Here is a 27,988-nt window from a genome sequence, read left to right as displayed (position 1 = left end):
ACAGAATTAGTACAAGGATGAGAATTAGGGAGTTAATTAAATAAAACTTTCAAATTCGTCGATATCTAATTTTTAATTCCTTGACAATAAAAAATTAACGCTTTTTTACATATGCTGCAAGGTCAACTTACTAAAAGTAGAACTATAAATCAACATTGTTTAACTAAACTACAATTAAAGTTCAAGACTGGAAAATGTGCAGAACAACTATTGTTCACAGAAGAAAACTTTGTTTTCATTTTCCGGTAAAATTGAATTTCCCGCGCAAATTCTAAATATTATCTTTAACGAAAATAACGGACAAAAGATAAGGTTAACTTTGATAAGTGTTCTGTCTAAATCTGAAGATTTTCTTGGTCTGACTGAAGTTACTGAACTAGAAATAATTTCGAAGAGATTATTGTAGGGTGATGAGCGGTATGATGATCACCAGATATCTGTCAGAGAACAAGATGATCGTAAGGATAGTTGATGAAAGTAGATCTTTATCAAATGATCGCCAGATCTCAGCCGATGTAGAACTAGATCATCATAATGATCGTTTAAGATCACCAGATTTCAGTTGATGTAGAGCTAGCGCCTGACATTGAGTCAGTGCTTGACACTGAGCCAGTTCTAAACAAAAATGAGATAAAAATTGAAAAATGATTTTTGATTTGTGGGAATAATTTTGACTTCATGAGAAGAAGTGGACTGTTCCAAATAATAATATTAAATGCAACCAAATAAAAATGGATGGAAAATAAAACCGTTAAAACTTAACAAAAAACAATAAATGGCAATATTTAAACAAAGATAAGCATTAAGCATATTGATAAGCTAAGCGTTAAATCCGCAGGCTTTGTTTATTGTCATCTGACGGTCTGCAATTATAATTAATAAGATAAAATACTGTAGATATGAGAATCAAAAACTCAATTTTACTTACATGACCCCAGGGAAGGTTATTGGATGGTCAGAATAAAAAAAAATTGCCTTGAAAAATTTCGATTTTTAAAGTCCACAAAAAGTTTATAATATAATTTGATACCTGTATTTAGATTGAGGATCCCAAGCCCTGAGGTTGTCTAGAGCCTGGTTCAGTATACTGCACCAGGTTAACCTCTCCTCCCTGGAGTCAGAGGACAGGAGGTGTCTGATAATTGTCCAGGTTCCTTGTCTCACTAAAACTAAACTCTCACGATCAGAGGTTCGGGCAGGACGCCGGCTCTCCAGGAGAAAGGTGTGCATACGGGAACATATCTCTCTAAAATAGAAATAAGAAATATAATTATTAATTTATTACTGCAATGACTAGTCGTTCAATCGTAATTCAACAACTTTAACATCAATTCATATATATGCAAGCAATCAATCAATCAATCAACTCATCAATCAACCAATCCAAAAATCTCTAGATCTAACAATCAATCAATCCAAACACCAATCAATCAAATAATCAACACATCCACTATCCACAAATCAATTAATCCATCAATTTATCAGTAAATCAACAAACTAATCAGTAAATCATCCAATGAATCAGTAAATCAGCCAATACTCCGTATATCAACCAGTTAATAGTTAAATCAACTAATTAATCAGTAAATCAACCAATTTATTAAGTATCTCAACCATACAATTAGTTCATTAATCCAACAATCCGTCAATCCAACAATACATCATTCCACCCAAAATCCAGCCATCTTTACCTTGGAGCAATAGTTACAGATTGAGTGATACATCCGCCGAGATCAATAGTTCCAATAGGTTCTACACACAAGTATAAGCTTAGCAAGCAGAAGGTTAACATTTAGACAGGGGTGTATATTTTCTCGAAAAATCATTCCACCTCCTTATGAAAATTATTGTTTTCCTTCAGATGTGATTTATGTTTTTTTGGTTTATTTTTATCTCTCGCTGCATTGGAGAAAATATTTTTTTTTTGCTAAAAAGTATCAAAAACAATAAAAAAACTTGCCTTTTGATGTCCCATTGTTTATTTAATAAATCTTTTTATATTTTTATTATCAAGATAGACAACTAATTAATCAATAAAATAGGGATCGACTCTCGCGGCCATCTAAATGTATCCTAGGACAAAGTGGAGGCTCAATTCTGAATCTTTTAAATGGAATAAAATTTAATCATTTAATCATAACAAAAACATATTTCTGAACTTTTCAGGAGTAATACAATCTTCTTAGTTTCTTTAATCTTAGTATTCTTGGACAGGAGTAATATTCTCTTATTTCAGATATGAATAAATTATTAAAATTTTAGTGATGTACTAACCCTGTGTATTCTGGTTCTCCGGGTACTTCCAGTAGGACAATCTGTTCCCGTCCAGTACAAACCATCTCCTGTACATACAATAGTATCAGTACAAGGTTAAGTATGTAAATATACCCTTTTCCGAGCAAAAACATTAATATTAAATACTACGCAGTGTACGCAGTTAATTCAGTGTATTTGAATACGAGGATTCTACAGAATAGACGGTACTTAGTTTTAATATTGAGCAATGGGTCAAACAAATTTTTAAGGCTTCATTTTTCATTTCTTACCCATTAAAATTAGAATTATTAAATTGTCAAAAATGGAAAAAAATACTCTCTGAACAACGAACATTAGTACATGGCACCTCCACATTGTTCTTTTAAGGACTTTTTCACCCCCCCCCCCCTTATCTTGGATTAAGTACTACGAAACATTTTAGTATGTGCTGACCTGTGCCAGGCTCCGAATCCAGAAACATCGTCAAACATTGTCAGGAATCCTCTGTACGCAACCTTCAAATATTATTGTATAAAGCATGACTTTTTCAAAAAAAAAGCAAGTACAATCAATCAATCAATCTGTATATAATTTAACTTATTTGTCTGTCTGTGTAACGTCAAAAAAGCTGAACCGATCGGGCTCAAATTTTTGTGGCAACTCATATGGCCTCAGGAAAGGTTTATGGACAGTCAAATGATTTTATTACTTTAAAATCATGGGTGTATACTGTATATAATTCCGATTTTTTTTACTCTTTCCACCCCCTTCAAATTTTTTTTATTTCCTTCAATAAATTCGATAACTAAAAAGATAATTTATTAATATCCATATCGCAAAAAAGACGGAATTGATTATTTGTAAGTTCAGGACTATTCTTCGATTTCATTTCCCATAATTTTTCTTGGGGGGAGAATGTAAAATTTTAATACTATATTTGACTATTTGGAAAAAATATTGAGTATTGAGCATTCTTTTATCAGGTTTTTTTTTGAAGTTGTGCGTGGAGCGCAAAAAATTTTAACAGGTTTCTTTGCTGCTTTATAACTATTGGGGAAAAATAATCATGAAAATCTCTCTGATTTTATTAGATATAGTTACGTAGTTATGTCGAGGTACAGAGCTCCAGCCCTTCCCTTCACTATATTCCGCCTTCCTTCACTTCTTTATCTGCCAACCTTCCATTGATTCTCTACCTTCCCCTTCCCTGCGTTCCCCTTCCCTATCTACCCTACCTTCCTCTTAACTTCCCCTTCTACTTCCCTTCCCTATATTCCTCTTTCCCTCTCAACCTTCCCCTTTCCCTCTCAACCTTCCCCTTTCCCTCTCAACCTTCCCCTTTCCCTCTCAACCTTCCCGTTTCCCAACCTTCCCCTTTCCCTCTCAACCTTCCCCTTTCCCTCTCAACCTTCCCCTTTCCCTCTCAACCTTCCCCTTTACCTCTCAACCTTCCCGTTTCCCTCTCAACCTTCCACTTTACCTCTCAACCTTCCCCTTTACCTCTCAACCTTCCCCTTTCCCTAGATACTTGAGAAAGGAAGTATTGTAAAATTTAATCAATGCACTGCACTGGTACAATTTTAACAATAATATCACCCTTCTCTCCTGCAAAAAGTTCTTATTATTTATTCTTAGTCCTACCTGACTTTCACTATGGCAGTTTAATTGGAACCTCATAGCTCCATCTAGAGGGGAGATATGGGGTACACTCTCCAGTACCCAATCCTTCCTAGAATACAATTACAAATAATATCTCCATCCAGGGGGAGATATGGGGTACACTCTCCACTACCCAATCCTTTCTAGAGTACAAACAATTAATATCTCCATTCAGGGGGAGATATGGGGTACACTCTCCAGTACCCAATCCTTTCTAGAGTACAAACAATTAATATCTCCATCCAGGGGGAGATATGGGGTACACTCTCAACTACCCAATCCTTTCTAGAGTACAAACAATTAATATCTCCATCCAGGGGGAGATATGGGGTACACTCTCTAGTACTCAATCCTTCCCAGAATACAAACAATTAATATCTCCATTCAGTGGGAATTGTGGGGTACACTCTCCAGTACTCAATCCTCCCTGGAATACAAACAATTAATATCTCCATCCAGGGGAAAGATATGGGGTACACTCTCCAGTGCTTTAAGATCAATTTCAAGGAAAAAAAACGGATCCTGGTTCTCAGCATTTCTTCAATATTTGCTTATCTTATGAACAAATGATAATTTTTCAAAAAAAAAAATTCTTTTTTCTCGCTTATTTTTATATTGAACCATTCAGAGAAAAGGAAGTTTTTATCAATATCGCATTAGTTTCAGAATTAAGAGGTGTGTTTTGAGAGCATATTTTTTTGCAGACTGGTTGATATTTTTCTCCCTGGAAACGTTTAAAAAACTAGATCGTAAAAAAAATCTACCTCTTAAGGTTTTCTATTGTTATGATTGTATTGCCGACCATAGCAAAGCTAGAGGTCCTGACCGCCTGGGGACCTCCAGGGGAACACATCTCTGGACGGGTCAACCTAAAATGGAGAATTTGTTATTGACTTGAAAAACGTCGTTAAAAGCCTGTTTCGGTATCTCCCCCCCCCCCTCCCTAGAACCCAGATAAAAATAACCCATAAGTACTCCTAACAGCTAAATATGTTATGTTATCAAATTTTACAGGGAACCCAGCTTTGCCTGGATACTAAACTTTCTCTACAAAAGTCAACCTACTCAGTCTCAATTTACCAAGCTAAGACTGTTCCCATGGTTCTACCGAGTTCCCAATCAAAATTTGAAGCAAATCGGTCAAAAGGTTCATGAGTTATGATGGGACATAAAAACAGAAATACAAACAGAGCGTCCCATATCATATTAGATAATCTCCAAGCTTTAACGCCATAATACTCACATAATACCTGGTATTTTCTGCAAGCAAATTTTTACATTAGCATTCTACATTTAAAAAAAAAACACTCTTAAAATTTTCTGATTAGTTCCTTAAATCTTAATTTAGAGCTATAAACGATCTTATATGATGTGGGACACCCTGTACATACTAGCTTGGGAACCCAACGCTACCCAGGTTACTAAAAGTTACTCCCGCCGTTTACCCGCACTTTAAAAGATTTTACCAGAAAACAAAATTTTCGCTTTTAAATCGATATCCACTCAGCTAAGAATCTCAAAACAAAGCTAAAAACATTCCTGTTGGTCTCCCGAGTTTCCCAAGCAAAATTTGAGGCAAATTGGTCCAGGGGTTTCTGATTTATGTTCGGATAACAAACAAACAGACAAACAGAGATTACAACTTGGAGATAAAATATTAACTAATAAAATTTATGGTCTTACGAGAAATAGGACTAGTGTCTCGAAAATAAATTAGTAAACTCTTGAAATGAATCCCCTCGGGCCCTAACAAATGAAGAATAACACAGGGTCAAACGATAGGGTCAAAAGCGCGACAAAGGGTAAAACGACAAAGTGTAAAACGACATAGGGTCAAAAAATGCGACAAATGGGAAATTTTTTTTAAAATTTTGACATCTGTTACAGTTAGTATTTATTTATTATTATTTAGGGTTAGGTTAGGTTAAGACACTTTCTGGGCCGAGCGCTGCGGCTAGGGGGCCGAGCGCTGCGGCCACATGGTCAATTATATCCATGTCTAACATATAAGATCCTTGTACAAAATTGATAGGAGGGTTGCGAGTTTCCTATGATTTAAATCAAAAAATACTTTTATCATTTTGACCTTTTGTCGTTTGACCCTTTGTCGCACTTTTGACCTTTTGTCGTTTGACCCTTTGTCGCTTGACACTTTGTCATTTGACCCTTTGTCGTTTGACCCTGTGTCGTTTGACCTTTTGTCGGTGAATCAAAAAAAGACAATACACAGGAGTTTAAGCTACAAATTCTTGAAATGAATCACCAGACACGTGAAGAAAATAATTACACTATCTCACCTTGATTCCTTGTTTAGTTTCAGTTTAGGGGTTAAACTGAAGACAGATTTCTCCTAACAAATAGCAACAATTAAAAACAGGAAAACTCTGGAGTCCAGTGGACGAATTTAAAGAATTTGAGCGGCGGTTTAAATTTAAGCCGCGGTTTAAATATGGTTGGTTCCACTTAAAATTGATTAAAGATTTAAGCCGGCGCATAATTTAAACCGGGTTTTGGCGGATTTAAACCGCGGCTCAAATTCTTTAAATTCCATCTCAGAATATAATAATATTACTCTTTCGACGGCCTAGAACTCTCAAGGCAGAACTTTTCTGATTTGACATCGTAATAGTAGCTTTGATTATCATTATTACTGACATGTATAAAGTTTACTGTGCAATCCCGAAATTTATCTTTAACAATTCATCCAACTTCAGCTGAAAAACCAAACAAGATCGACAATTTCGGTCATATTTTTATTTTTTCCACTCAAACCTTGCGAATTAAAATATCGGAAATTACAACCCATAAAAATTTCATGAGGTCAAAACTTCTGTGTGAAGTAGCGCTAATCTACAACACTTGATCTCAATATCCATTGTGACAATAAACTTTAGAAATTATCTACGTTAAGATTTGACCGAAGGATAAACAAGAGGAATTTAATTTAATTCTTCGAACAACAAAGATATAGATAAACGCTTGATCCCGGGATTCAATAATCAAAAATTTTGACCTCAAAGAGAAAGCGAAAAATGACATTAACCTTCTTAATATGATACTTTGCATCATGGTCCAGTATCTCTCGTTTAGTCTGGAGACCGTAAACCTCGAGCTGAATTACAAAATTCTTCGGTAGATCAGTCAACTTGATCAAGTTCGGGAAATCAAGAGTCTTCCCGTCCAATCCGTCCAAGGTAGAAACCATCATCGTCGGAATAACTTGGCCGGCGCACTTCACCAGGCAAAGGAAGTAGTGGACGAAATCGTCAGCGTCGCCGGATCTCAGCTGATTTACGAAATCCTTGAAAAAAAAACAGCTGATACTCTAAAAACGATCGATTATGTAAATTGTATAAAGTGTACTTTTATGAAGTTAACTACAGGGTTATCCACAAAGAATTAGACTGTAAAGACGACCAAACTCATATCAGACAATCCCAAGGCTAAATTAAGTCTACTGCCCTTGACTAGAGTTCTAATGGGTTATTTCATGATTTAGCAAAGAAAGAAATAAGTTTGAAGTTACATAAAATCATAAATATATGTAAATATTGAATAAATATCGTACAGTCGTTTCTACAGTCTCATCCTTTGTGGGTAACTCTATATGTTTTAAGTTAGTTAATATCGTTTCTAGGTCCCGAGCACGCTTGTTTCACTTTGATTGTAGGATAATGATTTTCATTCAATATTCACCTTTTTGAGTCCAAGAGATATACTGTTAAGACTGACTGTACCACGAACATTAGTGTCCTCATCCTCCTGTACTCCGAGTCCTCCTACACAGATTAAGTCAAATCAAATCAAATCAAATCAAATCAAATCAAATCAAATCAAATCAAATCAAATCAAACCAAACCAAACCAATTCAAATCAAATCAAATCAAATCAAATCAAATCAAATCAAATCAAATCAAATCAAATCAATTCAAATCAAACCAAACAAAACTGAATCAAACCAAACCAAACCAGTCAAATCAAATCGAATCAAATTAATTTCGAAGAACTTTGCTAATTTTTTACCTCATAGTTGATTAGAAAAGTACATCTACAAATTCAGCTCCCCCCCCCCCAGGGGAAGGGTCCCGGGGCCCCAAGAATCCAAAAGTGGGAAAAATTGGAATACTATAATACTATTAAAATAATTTTGTACAAATTTGTCTTTTAAAAACCTTTTTAAAATTTAAAAAAAAGTTGTCAAAAAATATTTCCCAATTCTACCTTCGATCTTAAGTTTGCTAATCTCATTACAATAGTATATTTCCCAATTATAATTCTTACTCCGGTCTTAAATTTGGTAATTTCATTACAGAAGTATATTTCCCAATTACAATTCTACCTTCGGTCTTTAGTTTGCTGATCTCATTTAGTGCAGCAGTTCTCTTATGCGTAGCAACCAGGAGTAATCTTTCTCCCTCAACCTAGCAGAAATCAGGAGTAAAACCATTATTTGTAATACTAGCTGAAGTACCCGACGTTTCCCGCAAAATTTTTTTAAAATCCAATTTTGAAGAAAAAAAATATATTTAAAAAAAAATAATTCAAAAATGTCAGCCCATTCGGTCCTGCTGTATTATTACTATTAAAGGACAACCCGTCAGTCCAACCGATGTATCCATGGATAACGCCCCATGTTATCCCGAGAGGAGACTTACCAATGGGACATATTTAACTATTTTTTACATTTATGGATTTCAATCTGATAGAAATTTAAACATGGCGCGAAAATAATTTTAATAAAAAAGAGATGAAATCGGTATAAGAGGATGCTAAGATTTTTTAAAAGATTTGCGAAAAGATTTAAATTGTTTTTTATTCATTTCGCACAGGAACTGTCGTTTATGGATTAAATATTCTAACATATTTCAACCTTTTAAATGCCCCTCAAAATATGTTAACCGACCCTAAAAGGGCATTTTATGGTCAAATCTTCATTTTCCACTATAAAATACCTGTTCTGATGAACCGAAGAACTCCTTAGTTGACCGACAAAGGTTTAGAGCACTGCTCGCCTGGGAAATTAGAAAATAATTCTGTTTGTTTTGTTTCTTAAATAAATATTTATTGAATGAATTTAAAGAATGGTACATGAGCTGACCTTCTTATTGTAAAAGTTACAAGTCAGTAACGATAACTTACATCGTTTATTTTTACATTAATTTGCAAGTTGTGGAAAAATTAACACAGCTTAAGTTAGCTTGTACTCGTTAAGATTAAAAAGATATATGATTGATTGGCACTCTAAAAATGGAGGGTCCGTCAAAACTAAGTGATCAGTCCCTTAAAAAGAACAACGGAATAACGGAATAATGGAAAAATGGAATTACCTGTGAGATCACTGACATCTGGCTTTGTGCCTCTTCTTGTAGAACCTAAACATTCAAGGGTAAACTCTCATGCAATTTTATCATTTAGTTTTCAAGAAAAATATTTCAACTTAATCTTAAAAAACTCATTTTTTCCATAAAAAAATACTTCTTTTATCTTTTCGCAGGGAATTAAGATAAAATTAAAGTTTTTGCAAAAACTCTTCACAATTTAGTTTTATACAGTTATTACTTAAAAACTTAAATAAGAATAAAAATGTTTTAAAATAAAAACCTTGATTTTCTGTGAAATAGTTCTCCTAGGACTCTCAGCAGCTACTACAGTTTGTTCTAGTACTGGGTTCAGTACTATACGCTGTACAGGAGGATTTGCAGGTCTTTGCTTCCTAGATAGATAGATAGATAGAAAGATATATATATATATATATAAATAGATAGATAGATAAGATAAATAAGATAGATAAGATAGATAAGATAGATAAGATAGATAAGATAGATAAGATAAATAGATAGATAGATAGATAGATAGAAATATAGAAATATAGAAATATAGAAAGATAGAAAGATAGAAAGATAGAAAGATAGAAAGATAAATTAAGATAGGTTAAATGAAAGTAGATAGACAGCTTTGTTTGTTTGTATTTGTGACTCCAGGGTACTCAAGTAGTAGTTTTGCAGAGTTCTCTGGTTTATATTTTTCTACATCTCCATCCAGGTTTTGTCATTAGGAGATTTTAAAAGCTATAGGTGTGGAGCATCTTTGATGTAAATGGGTAGCTTGTTCCAGGTATCGAATACACGGTTGCTGAAGAATTTGTTTCTTATTTCTAAGTTTGATTTTTTTTATTTGGATATTTAGGTAAAAAGCAGATTGTCTGGTTGTGATGGTTTTTGTTGGGTCAAATAGCTAAATATACAAATACAAAATTGTTAGAACAGATATAGAGACCTGAAAGAAAGATATATAGATCGAATATATGGATAGAAATATATAGATAGAAATAAAGAGATGGATAAAAAGGAAAGATCAAATATATTTGGATAGAAATAAATAGATAGAAATAAAGTAGATATATTAGAAGGAAAGATCAAATATATATGGATAGAAATATAGGTAGAAATTAAGTAGATAGATAAAAAGGAAAGATCAAATATATATGGATAGAAATATACAGATAGAAATAAAGATAGATAAAAAGGAAAGATCAAATATATATGGATTGAAATATATAGATAGAAATAAAGTAGATAGATAAGAAGAAAAGCTCGAATATATGGATAGAAAACACTGTACCTGTAGAAACTGACAGTATGCAGCATAGGTCCTTCAGCTCCTTCTATTTGTACCCTTGGCTCCTTATTAGGGGAGTCCCTAGCCAGAACTAGAGGAGTCTTAAACCTAGAGTTATCCTCCCTGAATAAAAAATATTTAGTTGGGCAAGCTGAAATGAAGATGCAGGCAATATGCCCTAGAATTCAGGCAGTAGAGGCATAGCTGAAATGAAGATGCAGGCAATATGCCCTAGAATTTAGGCAGTGGGCATAAAATCTTAGAGGCATGTGTAAGTAGGATAAGGAATAACAAAAAATGAACACCTTTACTTTTTAAGTTATGTCAGGGGTCCAACTTATTAACTTGACTCTGGATAATAGATGTAATAAATAATCCCACCTCTGAGGTTGTTTTGCTTGTGGAGTATGGAACTCCCAGCTGGTTGTCGATTCACTTCGTCCTACATTACTGGACCCGGAGCTACTGCTGGATCCTACAATAGAAATTGTTAATTGAAAGTGCTCACATTGGATATCGAGATCAAGCGTAAAGATCAACAATTCTATACCGAAAAGTTCTGACATCAGTGAGTGGTGCATATTTCAAATTTAAAATTGGTCATCAACGAGCTAATCCCCCCCCCCCCTTTCAAATACTTACCCTTAAAAAAAATACCACAAAAAAGTAATACGTAACATGTTAAAGAAAAAAATCAGAAGAGAGGAGAAATTGTTTTTCCAAAAAATACAGGAGTTCATACCTTTAGGTTTATGAGGAGAATAATCAACACTTCCTTCATAGTTAGAATCATCCATAGCTTCCTCTAGTATATCATCAATCTCATCCATAACTCCTAAATATCATCCATATAGTCATCATCCCTATATTCATACAAGGTTATAACTAATGCAAGGAAAGTTAATTGCAGTTGCGTATACTCTGCGTACATATTGAAACCAGTTCAGCTGTTAACAAGAATATATGCACCAGTGTTCGTTTATTATCCTAGGAGGTTAAAAGCAATAAATTTTGATAATTCACATAATAGTTATCTAAGACAAGAATATTTTATTGATTTTTTATGTGAAAGATGGATCCAATGTCAAGCTTCGACATCCGTCTGATCAATATCATCCAACGGATAAATATCATCCATATAGTTAGAACCGTATTACTAACTAGCCATAAATTATCGATGGCATATTATCCTGATAATCCATTACTTCTAAATATTATCCATTCATCCATATTTTATTCAACTATGTCCTTTCAATTATCATTCATTTAGTCGTTTTAATCAATATTGAAGAATATTATTTTATTTTCGTAAACCATGATATTCTGTATGTAACTACCTGATTCTGATATATCATCTCCATCCTCGGTATTCATGCTATCATTACTCTCAGGAATAGTTTTCAAATCAGGAACAACCTGAATATAAATATGATTCTAAACTTTTTTAAATGTTATGATTACACATTTCGAAAAATGTATAGGCGCAGAATTTCTTCTGGGAACTTGGGGCTTAGGTTTCCCAACCATCGTTTATCCAAGATTTCTCTTAGATTGTTCCACGAATCTACCAATCCAGCATCGACAACACAAAACCTTAGTAATTTAATTAGTCAACTCAATTTCCCAGGATTTATTATAGATTTCACAACTTTTGAATACCAGACATTAATACCTAAAATGGCCATCCTAGTTTTTCTTGGTATAAATTAATTGGAAAAAAGCAATCTAATCCTGGTTGCCATTGGAATATTAAGAAATATAAGAATGAGAAAATTCGTAATAAAAGAAAAAAGTCTAAAAATTTAGTCATTATAATCTAAGCATAGGATAGGGTACAGACAGTCAAGAGGCGGTGTTTAACAAAAATCAAAAAGTCCATAACTTTTTTGTTATTTAAACTACAGATTGTAAATATAAAAATGTATGAAACCTTATCACATCTTCTTAGTTGTCCAAAACGAAAAAAATTTTATTTCTTTAATTTTTCCGACCTTTTCTTGCTTTTTCTTTCGAGGCTAGCGGTCTTATTTTTTTACTTAACTCCAAATAAAATTCCTTTTTCATCAGAAAATGATTTACAAATTTTCCAATTTCTTAACTTACCGACTTCCTCGAAGCCGAGATAATTGCTCCGCCGAGGCTTGATGCTTCACTTGTGATTGTTCCAATACTCTCGAAGCTTGAGTTGAGAGTGTCGGAGGACATGACGGATTCTGACCTCGAGGACATTGTATCAGACTCGTAGGCCAGCTCAGGGTAGAGACCTCCAGCCTTAGGAGGGGAGACTTTAATCTTCTTTAAAGAGCTGAGTCCGGGGTAGTACTTCTCAGGCGACTCCTAGAAATAAGAAATAATGAACAGATCCGGAAGAGAACTCGATATAGATAAGAGCGCGTCAGCATGCAGCATGCAGCATGCAGCAAACGACCTGGATCCATAGACCAGTTCACTCAAAAGGTAGAAAGAAAAATAAAATACAATTTCTATCTTTTTGTTTGGGGTATATATTTTCTTGAAAAATCATTTCCCTCAAAATGTCTCAAATATCTTTTTGGGGTAATTAAATATTATTTTGTTTGTAAAAATAAAAAAGGAAGAAGGGTTCCAGTTTAAAATGAATTAATCCCCCCCCCCCCTAAAAACTTTTAATTTGACTTCACAATTTTTCTTCATTTTCCTTCACTATTGGAGAACTTAAAATGTATTGTAGCTTACCTTGTTCTTTTGTGGCTTAGGCGCTGTTTTGGGAGCAGGCTTAGGAGCAGGTGACGAAGTTTCACCGTCTGCGCTAGATTTCAGATGATTATATCTGTTAAGGAGAAGTTCCATCTCCTTCTGTTTATCCTCCTGAACCTTCCTGGCAATATCATTCTCTCTCCAGTCCTTCTTCTCAAACAGTTTCTTGTGAATCTCTGTAGCCTAAAATATTTTGTTTTACAGAATTTAAAGGGTTGGCTGTAAGTGATAGGTAATTAATTTGAGGTTTTTGGGCGTTTATAAGGTTCCATAAAAATCTGAAGTTTTACAATTCCAGTTTTTGATCCTTAGAAAAGAAAAAACCAAAAAGATAGTTTTTTGTTCGTTTTCATTTATACTTTTTCTTAGGATGAAAGTATTGCAAAGTTTTAAAAAGCTTACTAACATAGAATAGAGTTTTTAAATGTTAAAACCTATTAGTTTATTTTTTAAATGTTGAAACCATTAAGTTTAGTTTTTAAATGTTGAAACCTTTAAGTTTAGTTTTCAAATGTTGAAACCATTAAGTTTAGTTTTCAAATGTTGAAACCTTTAAGTTTATTTTTTAAATGATGAAACCTTTAAGTTTAGTTTTTAAATGTTGAAACCTTTAAGTTTATTTTTTAAATGTTGAAACCATTAAGTTTATTTTTTAAATGTTGAAACCATTAAGTTTAGTTTTTAAATGTTGAAACCATTAAGTTTAGTTTTTAAAGGTTGAAACCTTTAAGTTTAGTTTTTAAATGTTAAAACCTTTAAGTTTAGTTTTTGAATGTTGAAACCTTTTAGAGTATTTATGTGTTGCATTAAAAGTCAAAAGCTTAGGGGAAAAATAAATGGGTAATTTGTCTGCCAAGCTTTAGATGTTATGTTTTATCTAAAATGTGTCTGAACTATTTTCACAAAAATCATCTTTGCATTTAAAAACGCGTTTAAATGGATCAATTTTTTTTTAAAAACATGTCCTGTAGTAGTTAACAGAATGAAAGTCATCTTGATTTAACCTTGAAAAAATGGATTTTTCAATTTGTTACAATGATAATGATATTACCTCTTTGATCTACACAAAAGTAGCAAATTATCTAAGCCAGGATCAAAACAAAACAAAAAATTTAGTATGAATTCTAAACGCTTTCGAAGCTTATAATTCAAAACGAAGATTAATCAATCTATTTGCAATTTTTAAAATTTGAATATTCATGATGGTTCATATTCAACCTTAAGATTTACCTTTCGTCCTGCCTGTGGGGTTGCAGGAGATGGATCAGGGTTTGGTCTCCTGGTGTCCTGAACCAGCTTAGTTTTAGCGCCAGAGTTAACATAACTCTCAGGACTCTGCTTCTTAGCTGGAGGTTGATTCTTAACCGGAGAGAATTCTCTTTTCCTCTTCCAGGCCTCTGCCGGGGTCATCGTCTCCACTACAGGCCTAGCTTTAGATAACATCGCAGGGGTCACAGATTCTCCAAACCTTGCGATCGGGGTCGGTATGGATCGATTCTTCTCAAACAACTTCTTCCGGTCCGACATCGACATCATGGCGGGATCAACAGGTTCAACTTCCGGGGTTTGGTTTTCGAACATGTGTCTCTTTTCGCTCATTGTTTTGCGCACAGGGGTGTCGCAACGATCATCGGATTTTGCGTCCGACATCTTGTCGTCAACCTTAGCCTTGGTTATCCAAGACTTGGTGACAGGGGCCGGATTGGAGTCGAATGTTCTGGAAGGTTTAGGCGGAGGAGGAGGTATACTAGATGCTGCTGCTGCTGCTTGAGCTGCTACCTGGGGAGAAACGAACTGGAGAGGATGAGGTTTACTGGGGGATACAGATCTGGTTGCTGATACAGCAGTCTTGGTTGGACTACTCAAAACTGTCGTCTTGACAGGGGCTCGTCCTCTTGTCTCTGAAGTTCGTCCTTTTGCTTGCTCAAACTTAGATTTTGCCTCATGAACGCTGCCTCTTGTCTCATCTTGTTTATCTTGTCTAGCATAAATCTGTCTAACCGGAGATTTGGCCGGAGACGGAGATCTCTGTCTCTCTTGGAAATCATAAACAAGACGCGAAGCAGACTCAGTTTCCGTAAATCCTTGAGCTTTCAGACTACTGATAAATGATTCATCCTCAGGTTTCTTGTATTTGTAAGCGCTGGGTTTGTCAGGTGAAGGAGCTTTAACGGGAGATACAGCGGAAGACTTAGTTGGAGATACGTATGGTCTAGCAGTCACGTTTGTCACGATTTTAGAAGGAGAAACCGATCTGTTGAAAGCAGGACGCATTGGGCCAGCCGGAGAATCATCTTTTTCAGAATTTACAGGTATGGTTCTAATCGGACTTCTGGTCCTAGTATTCTCTGGGCTAGTGCTGCGGACTGGACTACGGATTGGACTTTGTTCGTCCATTGCCTTAAATTTGTTCGCAAGGTTGGCTAGACGAGCTTTGCGGGCAGCGAAATAATCTGTATCTTCTGGCAGAGTTTCAGTTTCCTTTCCTGGGGTTGAATTATTCTTTCCACTGTATGGTTTGGATTGGGGTTCAATTCTCCGGGTCTCGTTGAACGCTGACTCAACCTTCTTAAGTTGGTCCTCGACCTTACCGTTGTCAAACTCTTGAAGGAACTTCTTGTTCCCAGAGACGGATATAGTTTCCTTCTTCTCATACCTCTCCTCAGTCTCGGTGACCACGGTCTTGGTGATGGTGGTTCTGGAGGGGCTGGAGGTGGTGGAGGAGTAAGTGTGTGTTTTAATTGTTTTTCCAGGACTGTCTCTGCAATGAATAAAAATTCAATTAAAGTTTTAAGGAAATTTCTTATACAACGAGTTTTTGTTCCCGCCCCTACCCCCCTCATTACAAGCTAGACAAGTGGCCGTAGCGTGCAGTCCCCTAGCATGTCCTAGCTGCGGCGCTCGGCCCACTAGCCTGTCCTAACAAAAGTGCTTCGCCTAAAAATTGTCTTAACCTGACCTAACCCAAAAATAATACAAAAAAATTAATAATGATAATGTAGATGTAAAATGATTAAGTAGTTGCTCATGTACAGCATTGATAGGAGGGGGAGGGGGGCCGGGTCCAAAAATCATTATCTAGAACAGACCTAGATATCATTTGGACATATGGGATTAAGCATTAAGGACGGGAAGCAAATGTTAAAAATCCATGAAAAATGTCAAGAATAAATAAAAGGAATCGGCAATGAAATACCCAAGAAATACGAAAAGAAATATTGAACGTGTGTTAGAAAAAATAGCTCGATAAGGTATCCCAGACGAGATTTTAAGTTTTATAGAACTTCGCAACTATGCTAGGATACGGACGGCCGGTAAGACCTGCATAGGTTATTCCGAGGCTAGGGTCCGTCCTAGATTACGATTTTTGGACCCCCCCCCCCCGCATTTTTTACATTAATTTTAATTAGTATATGGATAGGTTAGATTGAGACAATTTCTGGACCGAGCGCTGTGACTCGGATAGGCTAGAGGGGCCGAGCGCTGCGGCTAGGACATGATAGGGAGTCGAGCGCCGCGGCTAGGACAGGCTAGGGGGCCGGGCGCTGCGAGAACATGATTAATTATATCCATGTGTTATCTATGCACACAATTGATAGGAGGGGGGGAGGGGGCCCGGGGTTGGTCCAATTCATTCTCTAGGAAATTACACATACAAGTTTGATTGATCGTCATTTTTAATTTGATCTTGCAGAGACAGACATTAAGAACAGATACAAGCTGACAAACATACATAATTTCATGCAACTGAATCCGAACCCGCAGCCGTACTATTTGAATTTCTTGTTAAATCATGTAACACTTATATCTTGAAAGATATAAAATATACCTGGCCAGTAAATCCTTGACGCTAGTTTCTAAGCTCTCTCGAGACAGAAGACGTTTAATGGTATCAGACGGAGAGGCGGGGAGCTCCGCCTTCTTAGGGCTTCCCTTAATCGGGGACAATCCGTCAAAATTCCTGGGTTTCAGAGGGCTTCTAGGTTCCGTGTCGATCTTTCGAGGGCTGAGTTTACCCATTGGATCGATCCGTGTTCCACCTTTCTTGGCTGAGCTTCGAGCCCGCGATCTTTCGATCATTTTTAGTACATTTGGATCCATCTTTAAACTCCCTAGATTGATGAAAGGATGAATACAAACTAACTGTTACTGTTTAGATAAATATAACGAATTAAAATGAGTAAACAGAGTTATCTTTAGCAAATACTGCTGGAAAATAGGCCGTTAACAACCGTTTCGAAATTCAAACTGAATGGCGCCAAATGCCGCACCATATTCTTGAATCTATGATAGATCGTCTTTAATAGGTTGACGAAGAAATAGAAAAAGGAAAATCACTCATCAAATGAATAAGAAAACGAACATTTTTAGGACTTAAACACTGTGGAAAATTACAAGAATTTCTTCTCAAAAAGATTAAAAATTAAAAATTCAATTAGAATAAGCATGTGTGCTGCGTGGTCTTAAGAGTCAGAACATGGGCGTATTCCAGATCGGGTTTTATACAATTGTTTTACGGGCGGGTAAATTTTGAGATTTGTTTTTATGCTGTAAACGCAAAAGTTCGTTAATTAGATCGACCCCCACCCAAACTCTATATTCACACATCTACACAGTTTGTTTTTAATCTTTGTGAAGAAACAATCTCAAGGAATAATAATTGTTTTAAAACATTTTTTTTAGAAAGTGAATATTTGAAAAAAAAATCTTTTTTCCATCTCATAATCTGAGTTCTTTTCCCTTATGTCCATTTGACAGCCCAAATTTTTATTTTGAATAATCTTTTTGTTTGTTTATTTAAAGTTAAAAAGTTAGTTTTTCAAGCAAAGGAATAATTTTTAGACTCTGTAAGGTTAGTAACACCCAAAATGTAGTCTTTTTGGTGTATATGGTGAACAAAACAAGTCCTGGGGGGGGGGTTGCAAAAAAAAATTAAAAAAGGTACCAATATTTAAAAAGAAGGGTTTTTAAGGGGGGACACAATGTTGCCAAGGGGGGGGGGAACCCCAAAAAAATATTTTATGCCCTCGTACGCCCCTGGTTGGTTCAATGTTCAGAGTAACCTTATAATAGAGAAAATTTATTTCAGATTCCGAGCCTAGATAATCTCAAGTCACGAAATTAAGGTTAAATGAGAATTCAGAGCTGAAAACTTTAGAATGTGATATCCTTAATCCCGATCTGTTAATTAATCTGGAGATTAAATTCATGAGGAGAACAAGCATTATTTAATCTGGAGATTAAGAAAAAGAGTGGATTAAGCATCAATCCCGATATCCACCACTCAAAAGTTCCCAGCTCTGGTCAGGCAACTTTTTAAAGACTTTAGAACAAACCTGTTTCATGGATCGAAATTCTGGTACAGTAAGATTCAAATCACTATGGGATAGGAAGACGAATTTTAGGCTAAAGTTATGATTTTAAATAGACCAAAGTAATATGGCATACAGCAATTGGGTATTGTTCAATGATAACAGACCCATTTTACTTTAAGTTGATTAAAAACACATCAAATTTTAAATCTCGTCTTTTTATTCTACAGGTTAATAGGTTAAACTGTACATAAATAAATTTCTACAGGGTGTCCCAAAAAACATGGGAATTCAGTGACGAATTGACAGGACATATCATTGATAGGAAATTTCATAGACAGGACATTTCCTATTTATGACATTTCATTGACAGGACATATCATTGATAGGAAATTTCATCGACAGGACATTTCCTATTTATGAGATTTCATAGACAGGACATATCATTGATAGGAAATTTCATAGACAGGACATTTCCTTTTTATGACATTTCATGACATTTCATAGACAGGACTTTTCCTATATATGACATTTCATAGACAGGACATTTTCTAGATATGACATTTCATAGACTATAGAACATTTTTTATGAAAAACAATAATAATAAAAATCTTCTATACTGAGAAATAATATGTTCTAGAAATCAAAAGATCTTTTTAAATTTAAAAATATATTTTTTTTCATCTTAAAATATGGGATATCTACCTAATAATAAGGTATTATTTTGATGGTTGACTAAACAGAGTTTTTTTTATTAATAAATATGAATAAAATATGAAAATATGAATCCCTCCAGTGAAATTATAAACCTCTAGGAAGGATAACTGAATCCCTCCAATGGAATTATAAACCTCTAGGAAGGATAACTGAATCCCTCCAGTGGAATTATAACCATAGATAAATAAATAAATACTTCAATGATAAGCGGGGTGGTTTGGTGTTTTAATGGATTTCGTAATTATTAAACCATTCAGGAGTGAATTTTATTTTGAGAATATCAAATTAGTTCACTGAGCAATATATCATATTGACGAGAACTGAAGAAGGACATGAGAAGGACTAAACTAACCTAAATTTCTTTTTACAGAATGTAAATCACCCTGCGTAAAGTTTTAAATTGTAAAAACCATTTTTTCCAAAACCTCCAGTGAAAATAAAATCCCTCCGGTGGACTCCAGTATAGAATCGAAATCTTACTACGAACTTCTTTGAGTCGAGTCTAACAGTTGTGTTTCTATTCCAACATTTTATGGGACCCATACAATACAAACTTTCTAGTAGAGAAAGCGAAACTTTAGATTTTGATAAATGGAATGCCGAGATGACCAGCAAGGATCAGGTACATGGACTTCAAACTCAATACATGGACTTCAAACTCAATACATGGACTACTTCTTCAATACAATGACTTCAAACTCAATACATGGACTGCTTCTTCAATACAATGACTTCAAACTCAATACATGGACTGCAAACTCAATACATGGACTGCAAACTCAATACATGGACTGCTTCTTCAATACAATGACTTCAAACTCAATACATGGACTAAAACACAATACGCGGACTACTTACTCGATACATTGACTTCAAACTTCATACATGGACTGCTTACTCAAAACATGGCCTGCTTACTCAATACATGGACTGCAAACTCAAAACATGGACTGCAAACTCAATACATGGACTGCAAACTCAATACTTGGATTGCAAACTCAGTACATGGACTGCTTACTCAAAACATGGCCTGCTTACTCAATACATGGACTGCAAACTCAAAACATGGTATACAAACTCAAAACATGGACTGCAAACTCAATACATGGACTGCAAACTCAATACATGGACTGCAAACTCAATACATGGACTGCAAACTCAATACATGGACTGCAAACTCAATACATGGACTGCAAATTCAATACATGGACTGCAAACTCAATCCATGGACTTCAAACTCAAAACATGGTATACATACTCAATACATGGACTGCAAACTCAATACATGGACTGCAAACTCAATACATGGACTGCAAACTCAATACTTGGATTGCAAACTCAATACTTGGACTGCAAACTCAATACATGGACTGCAAACTCAATACATGGACTGCAAACTCAGTATATGGACTGCAAACTCAATACATGGACTGCAAACTCAATACATGGATTGCAAACTCAAAACATGGACTGCAAACTCAATTCATGGACTGCAAACTCAATACATGGACTTCAAACTCAATGCATGGACTTCAAACTAAATTTTTGGTCTTTAAACTCAATACATGGACTGCAAACTCAGTACATGGACTGCAAACTCAATACATGGACTGCAAACTCAATACATGGACTTCAAACTCAATACATGGACTGCAAACTCAGTACATGGACTTCAAACTCAATACATGAACTGCAAATTCAATACATTTGATTTTTTCAGGATAATTGCAGTAAAAAGTTAGTTTGTGAGCTTTCTGCCAAATATTCAACTAATAAGAAAAGGGAAAAGAAATTTTTTGGTTTGAATCAATTTTTAAAATTTGGTTTCAATTAACATTCTTAAAATTCAAGACACATTTTTTCATTCATTGTATATAAAAATGTGTCATCCTAAAACTAACCCTTTTAGTATCTTTTAAGCGGACGAAATATTACACATTAAAGCTTTTTGAAATATTGAAATCTGGACTAAAAATTTTTGGAATAAAAAAAAATGTTCAAAAATAATTTTGAAATATATAAACTGTTTTGAATAAATCACTATAAACCTGAACGCGCGGATCAATGACGATATGTAAATAAATTTTCATCTTTATTTATTTTTATATTTAGTATGACTGATAACGTGATTATTATGACTGAAACCTTCAACAAGGAAATTGATTTTAAATCCGGAGGGGTGAGATATTTTTTCAAATATTAATGGAATGTCGTCGTTTTTCAACTTCACTGAAAATCTTTATGTAATATTGAAGAACATTGTACGCAAGGTAATAAGGCAAGGAAAATTAATTGCTGCTGCGTATTCTCTGCGCACATATTGAAACCAGTTCTCCCTGGGCGGTGTTTGTTTCACGAGTGTTTTAGTACCTTACTTGGACCTCACTAAGTGTCCAAGTTAGTTTTAATTATTCAAAGACCTTCCAATTCTCTTTCTCTCTTTATCCTAGTTTTTTTCTACCCAGCCATCTTTCTCCCTTCCCCTTGAATCAACACTTGGGTATTCTCTCTTTATTCTTGATCCCAATATAGAGTTGCTAAAATACAGGGGGTTAATAACAAGTATTTTAAGAAATATTTATAATGATTTGATGAAGAACAAGTTTGAGATTTGACTTTTCAAAGTTTCTTTTAAGAAGTAAATAAAAACCTTTCAGTGCAGGTATCAGGTTACAGATACTTCATGGGTAGTAGATTCTACATTTTGTATTCTGCAACAATTTAGATTTAAAAATCAAGGTTTAATTTTTGTTCAGAAGTTGAATAATAAATAACTCTGTGAAAGAGATTCCAATATCAATATTGTTTCCCAGCCACCACTTTAACATAATAATTTACAGTATTGATAAACATTATTTTATTTAGTATCTCCTGAGGGTAAAGACTGTAGATCTTCTGCCGTAAAGATAGTAATTTTTTATCATTTATTAAATGTTTTGGCAAATAGAGAAACAAGTTTTCAGTTTTGCAGAGAATCATTTATATGAGGAAAAAAACAGTTTAAGTTTTGTAAAGTCGTCTCTGAAGTCTCATTCTTTGTGGGTAACCCTGTTTATAGCAATCAATAAATCAATTCCTGCTGTATCCAGGTCCAGCTAACAGTGGCAGCCCAGGTTGGAATCCAGCAGGGAGAGAAAATGTGCAAGGAATATTATGAAAGGTATTCTAATTTCTAAAATATTAATATTTCAGTTTTACTTTTGATAATTTCTGTCTACTCCCAAAATAAAAATATTTCAAGTTAATATATTTGTATTACCTAACCATACCAGATAAAACTATCTACAATGAAGTAGATCTGCTCGGATATTTTAATTTTGGTCCAATTCAGTCCATAAAAGCGTAAATTTCCTTTAAAATTTAAAAGATATTACCCAACAAAAAGTTTAAAATATCAAATGTGAAAATAAATATTAAAAAATCAAAAATCAAAGAAAATCTTGCAAAGACTTCGAACTTTTCTTTTTTCTTTTTTATTTAGTATTGAAGAGGTAACCAATAAAATTAGTGAAACATGTTTACTAATATTCTGGTTTATTCTTCTCTCATACTTAATTTGAAAGACGAAAATGTCTTCTTTTTTAAATCTATTTTTAAAATGTAAATAACAAAATTTAGATTTTAATACAAACTTTCGATATTTTTCTCTCAGTATAGGGAAAAATTTTCATCATGAATAAAAGATTAAAATATTTAGATGTGGAATTAATGCTGAAGATATTATTTCTATGGTTGATGTTGATATGGAATATTATTAGAAATATTTTCAGATGTGGAATTAGCGCAGAAGATATTATTGCTATGGTTGATGTTGAGATGGAATATTATTAGAAATATGTTCAGATGTGGAACTAGTGTGGAAGATATTATTGCTATGGTTGATGTTGAGATGGAATATTATTATAAATATGTTCAGATGTGGAACTAGTGTGGAAGATATTATTGCTATGGTTGATGTTGAGATGGAAGACCTGGATAGAATTGAAAAGGAACTTGAAGGATTAACAGAAGGTTATGAACTTTTTAATTTTTATTTTTAAAGAGATCATTAACAGAATGTTTAGTAGCCCTGAAAAGTGCCATGAACGATTTATACTTTAAAGGGAATGTACGAGTAAAATCAATTGACCTCACTGCACAGATGTCAATGCCCGATTTACAACGGTACCCTTGACAGCTGATTAAGTATGAATCATATATCCATGTTTTAGTTTCTTTTATTTTCATTTGCAAATTCTCTGCAAAAGGGACTTGCGCGTTTCATGTTTAAAAGAAGCAGAGGAGAAATTATCAGAATTAAACACTTTTGGAGTCAGGAAAACGACGTTATCTTCCATCAGATTTGATCAGATTAAGGTTTCAAGGGTATTATTGTAAATCTGGCAATGCGCCATCTTTGCATGGAGGGTCACTTGAAATTACACTTCCTGAGGCCGAAGTTAAAGAATTTGATCCGCGGCTTAAATTTAAGCCGCGGTTTAAATATGATTGGTTCCACTTAAAATTGCATGAAATGTTTCAAGATTTAAGCCGGCGCTTAATTTAAACCGGGTTTTGGCGGATTTAAGCCGCGGCTCAAATTCTTTAAATTCGGCCTCAGTCCTTTTAAATATAAAAATACGTAGTGCCTCACAAGTGATTGCTTTCATATTTTCGCTTTTCAAAAGGATATTCATTACTGCCATAATCTGATCTCACATTTTTTCTCATTTAGAAACAAGAATATCTAGTTGTCATTTCTAAATATGTCAAATTTGATTTCAGAGAGAAAAGGAAGAACTTAAAAAGGTTTTAGTTGATGCTGGCGTAGATCTTGAGAAGATTTGGGACTAAACTTAATCCTGGAGAAGGTGGAGACCTAAACATAATCCTGGAGAAGGTTAAACATAAACCTACTCCTGGAGAAGGTTAAACCTAAACCTAACCCTTAGAATGGGTCTGCACAGAAATCTCAATTAAAAAATATGTACATCTTGAAAATAAATATGATAAAGTTTAAAACAAACTATATGTTCAATTTGTAATTAGCACTTTCTTCATGACTCTCTTCTAAAACTCTTTGATTTTAAATTAAGATTTTCTTAGCCATGTTTGTAACTAGCTTGGGAACCCAGCGCTGCCCAGAGACCGAATTTAAAGAATTTAAGCCGCGGCTTAAATTGTAGTCGCGGATTAAATATGGTTGGTTCCACTTAAAATTGTATCCAATGTTTCAAGATTTAAGCCAGCGCTCAATTGAAACCGGTTTTTAGCGGATTTAAGGCGCGGCTCAAATTCATTAAATTCGGACTCAGGTTTCTAAAAGTTACTCCCGCCGTTTACGTGTACTTGAACGATTTTACCGGAAAACTAAATTTTCTCTATTTACAAATTAGAAATTAGTTTTTAGTCAATATTAAAATATTTCCATTATACAGTTATGCATTTACAATTTACAATTTACAGTTCATTCAACATAAAAATACTTTACATATCTACATTTACAATTAATAATTTACAAATTACAAATTAATTTAGTTCATATTAAAATATTGCTTTAATACACTTAAACATTTACTATTTACAAATCATATATATACTTTTTTTAATCCATGCATATAGGGTTACATTAACAAATAATTATATACAATTTACAATTTACACGTCTATATATACAACTTACAATTTACAATTTACTTATATATAACTATTTACAAAAAGATTGTAAATTTACATATGACAAAGGTACATTACACTGGTCTCGTACTGACCCTCTAATGATATCTTTGCAACCTGAGGGTGTAAACCAATGACATTAAAAACTTAGATTATTTGATATAATAGAGATCATAATTTGAAATATCTAAGGTCTACAACATTGGGTTGCTCAGATATATCGGATTAGAAACTCAGAGTTTGTTGCAAAGACTCAATTACTTTTCCATTCCAACTTTTTGTCCGGATTTATTAAGAAGACATAGCAATTGAATTGCAATTATATATAATTTCTTTGATGTCCCCATGAAAGTTGAAGTGTTGTCACAGAAAAGATTGTATTTTGAATATGTGTGAAATGATCAAGAATATTAGAAAAAAAGATCAAATAACAAATGTTTTAAAGATCAAAGAATCCAGGGATGAAAAGGTGAAAAGAAAAGTGAAAGTATTTAGAGGCGTTCAAGTAAAAAAAGGAAGAATTACGGTGCAACAATTGGATAAAATGTGCTGGAGGAATGAATAACTTAAGATGAAAAATTAAGAAGACAGAAATGAAATAAAAAAATGGGGAAAGAAAATGTTGTTGAGAGATAAATATCTATTATGCAACCTGCATGTGTTATCTTGCGGGACAAAATGTTTTTGGCCGGGATTTTTACTTTTTTCGTTTGTTTTCGGTGTAATTACGGACCATGATTAAAAATCTTGAATTTCAACCGAAAGCAAACAAAAAAGTAAAAATTATGCATAATTTCTCAAATGAAAACACTAAGCAGAGTTAGTTATATAAATTTATACAATTCAAGTTTCCTAAAAATGTGCATTTTTTATTAAAATCCACGAAATAATGCTTTGCCGGTATAAAATGTTATTTATTTGCCTCGGAACAAATAAGACAATTGATCATGAAGTTGTGAGTAAAAATGCGGGATTAAAATTTATTTTAATGTGCTAATTTAGAGTTGAAATAGAAGATTAAAATCGGCTTAAATGGACTCTCGTCGTAACTTAAATTGATCCTTTATTAAAAAGGGGGATATTCGATTCACTTGAGATACCCCCAAAACTTTAATCTGATCAATAATGCGGAAGACATCAAAGTTTTTCTGGCTTGAAAAGTGTTCTTATTCTGATAAATAAACTTTGCAATATTTTTATTTTACCATCCATATATTTTCTGTCGGGGTCAAAATTATGCAAAATGAAATTGTAAGAAAAGCAAATTTTTCTAATTCTGAAAAATATGCAAAAAAAATAACCAAGCAAGTTTCTGAATGGGCCCCAAGCATCGTCTTATTGTCAGACAGAAACTCACGCTTTAACAATTGAACATGGTGAAATATTTGAGTTTAGCGAGCAAACTGCCCAGTGCTCAGAGAAATTCTTTCAAAGATTTGATTTTTGATAAAGTTCTTGTTGCGTCTAAATAAAAATCTCGAATGGAGATCATGGAGAGCTAGGTGTCTTTTTAAAAAACAGATCCTAGAATTGTATCTGAATTTTCAATTTATTTTAACATCTTTCCGAAATGAAAAGAAAGACAGAAGCTAGACTATATTTATGCAAAGCTTTTCCTAAATTTTAATTAATTTAAAGCGATGATGATTGAAAGCATCTTTTTTTTGAAAACTGATAATTTTAATTTGTATGGGTTCTCTTAAAAAGTGGCATTTCTTGCTTCAGAAACAATAAAGAACTTTATTCAATTTTGATGGAATTTATCACACCTAATATTTCCCGTTGTAAGGTGATTAAGTGACTTTATCGCCCTACAACAGGGCGAAAAAGTAACTTTTTCACCCTGAAATTAAAATTTTAAATTTCATACCTAATTTGTCGCATTATAAAGTTATATAATCACCCTACAACAGAGTGATTACGTAACTTTATCGACCTGCTTTTAAATAATTTGAGTAAAACTGAATAAAACTATACATGTTATTGAAATGGGTATCATGCGTGCGAAAAAGTTTTACTGTGATTTTTATTCTTTCTAGTTTTTTCATGATCAAAATGAAAGTATTTTCACAACGAACGTATTTTCACACCGCACTTGATAATACTCATTACAATGACATAATTAGATAAAAGCAAACTTTAACATAATACTAATACAGGTTTGAAATGTTGGACATTTTATTAAAAGTTTTTTGAAAAACGATCGCCAACGATTAACACAAGATTACATGTTTATAACCGCCTATCCTTTTAATATACTCCTACACCGTCTTCATCATTTGTTCCCGAATCCAGATACATCCAGTTTATACATGGATATTCAGTTATAAAAGTTAATAGTTATAAGTCTTTAAAAAAGCATTCTTTTGCGCGGGGGGGGGGGGTTACATCGTGGTCATCTTTATAACTTACTTCAAGCTGAAAAAGAAAAAAATAGTAAGAAATTCTTATCTGAATGTATAGCACGAGGAGTCAAAAAGAATGGTGTTAATTTTTTTTGGCAAATTTGACAAAAGATGGTCCACAATCGTTATTGTGACACAGTCTAGAGCGGGGATGGGGGGTAGGGGGGGGGGAATAAGGTTTCCCCTTATTTGCGCCTTTAATAATAGTCAATGCATGCAGTGTCTGGGTATGCGGTGAACCCCAGTCCAGATCTCTGCATGGAGGGGGGGGGGGACCACAGGTTGTTCCAATAAATGTTACAATTAAAAGACGATTGTTTTGTATCCCATATATGAGGAAAGGGGTGCAGGGCCGCCATGAGCCCCAGAAAATGACCTCGGGAACCTCTTGATCCGCAGAATTAAACCGTCGCCGTGCCTCATGTCGTCTTTTCAGTCTCATAATTATGGGGAACCCTGTAGATCTTGCAAAATCTCATGTTATGTGGAACACTCTAAAGGAGAAAGCACGCAAGTTGCTTATAGAAGTGCCTTAGGCTATCAGCAAACCCGTTAAAAGTCGGGGATTCACCAATTTCCATTCTCTACTGTGTCCATCATTCTCGACATTTATAACCCCCCCCCATGCA

At 34.2% G+C, this 27,988-nt stretch overlaps 1 protein-coding gene and 1 long non-coding RNA gene across 3 annotated transcripts; one reads left to right on the top strand and one right to left on the bottom strand.

Annotated features, from left to right (window-relative positions):
• Window positions 1-334: 334 nt before the first annotated feature.
• Window positions 335-17,525, bottom strand: LOC111701283 (anillin). Its single transcript, XM_023472479.1, has 22 exons — window positions 17,099-17,525; window positions 14,500-16,030; window positions 13,249-13,452; window positions 12,637-12,870; window positions 11,871-11,949; window positions 11,276-11,368; window positions 10,915-11,008; window positions 10,537-10,656; window positions 9,517-9,628; window positions 9,243-9,287; window positions 8,868-8,927; window positions 8,255-8,336; window positions 7,612-7,694; window positions 6,959-7,216; window positions 6,213-6,265; window positions 4,680-4,784; window positions 3,898-3,985; window positions 2,710-2,771; window positions 2,275-2,342; window positions 1,692-1,752; window positions 1,031-1,246; window positions 335-615 (listed from the first exon to the last, which is right to left on the bottom strand). The coding sequence occupies exons 1-22, from the start codon at window positions 17,368-17,370 to the stop codon at window positions 549-551; spliced, it is 3,987 nt and encodes a 1,328-aa protein (XP_023328247.1). The 5' UTR covers window positions 17,371-17,525; the 3' UTR covers window positions 335-548.
• A 4,110-nt stretch (window positions 17,526-21,635) lies between these two features.
• Window positions 21,636-24,300, top strand: LOC111701271 (uncharacterized). 2 transcript variants are annotated; one of them, XR_002765172.1, is made up of 4 exons: window positions 21,636-22,208; window positions 22,389-22,459; window positions 23,070-23,310; window positions 24,064-24,300. It is a non-coding gene; the product is annotated as an uncharacterized LOC111701271 (long non-coding RNA). The 2 variants fall into 2 exon arrangements; XR_002765171.1 differs by lacking the exon at window positions 21,636-22,208 and having other exon boundaries at window positions 22,261-22,459.
• The last annotated feature ends 3,688 nt before the right edge of the window (window positions 24,301-27,988 follow it).

This window comes from Eurytemora carolleeae, unplaced genomic scaffold (genome assembly GCF_000591075.1).
Source record: "Eurytemora carolleeae unplaced genomic scaffold, Eaff_2.0 scaffold431, whole genome shotgun sequence".
NCBI lineage: Eukaryota > Metazoa > Arthropoda > Copepoda > Calanoida > Temoridae > Eurytemora > Eurytemora carolleeae.
This window is presented reverse-complemented; position numbering and strand designations above follow the sequence as displayed.

Coding starts and splice junctions, on each gene's coding strand:
- LOC111701283 (XM_023472479.1), bottom strand. CDS start 17,370: ATGGATCCAAATGTACTAAAAATGATCGAAAGATCGCGGGCTCGAAGC. Junction 11,009..11,275: donor TTCTCCTCATAAACCTAAAG/GTATGAACTCCT, acceptor TTTCTATTGTAG/GATCCAGCAGTAGCTCCGGG. Junction 7,217..7,611: donor TATCTCTTGGACTCAAAAAG/GTGAATATTGAA, acceptor TTTTTTTTCAAG/GATTTCGTAAATCAGCTGAG.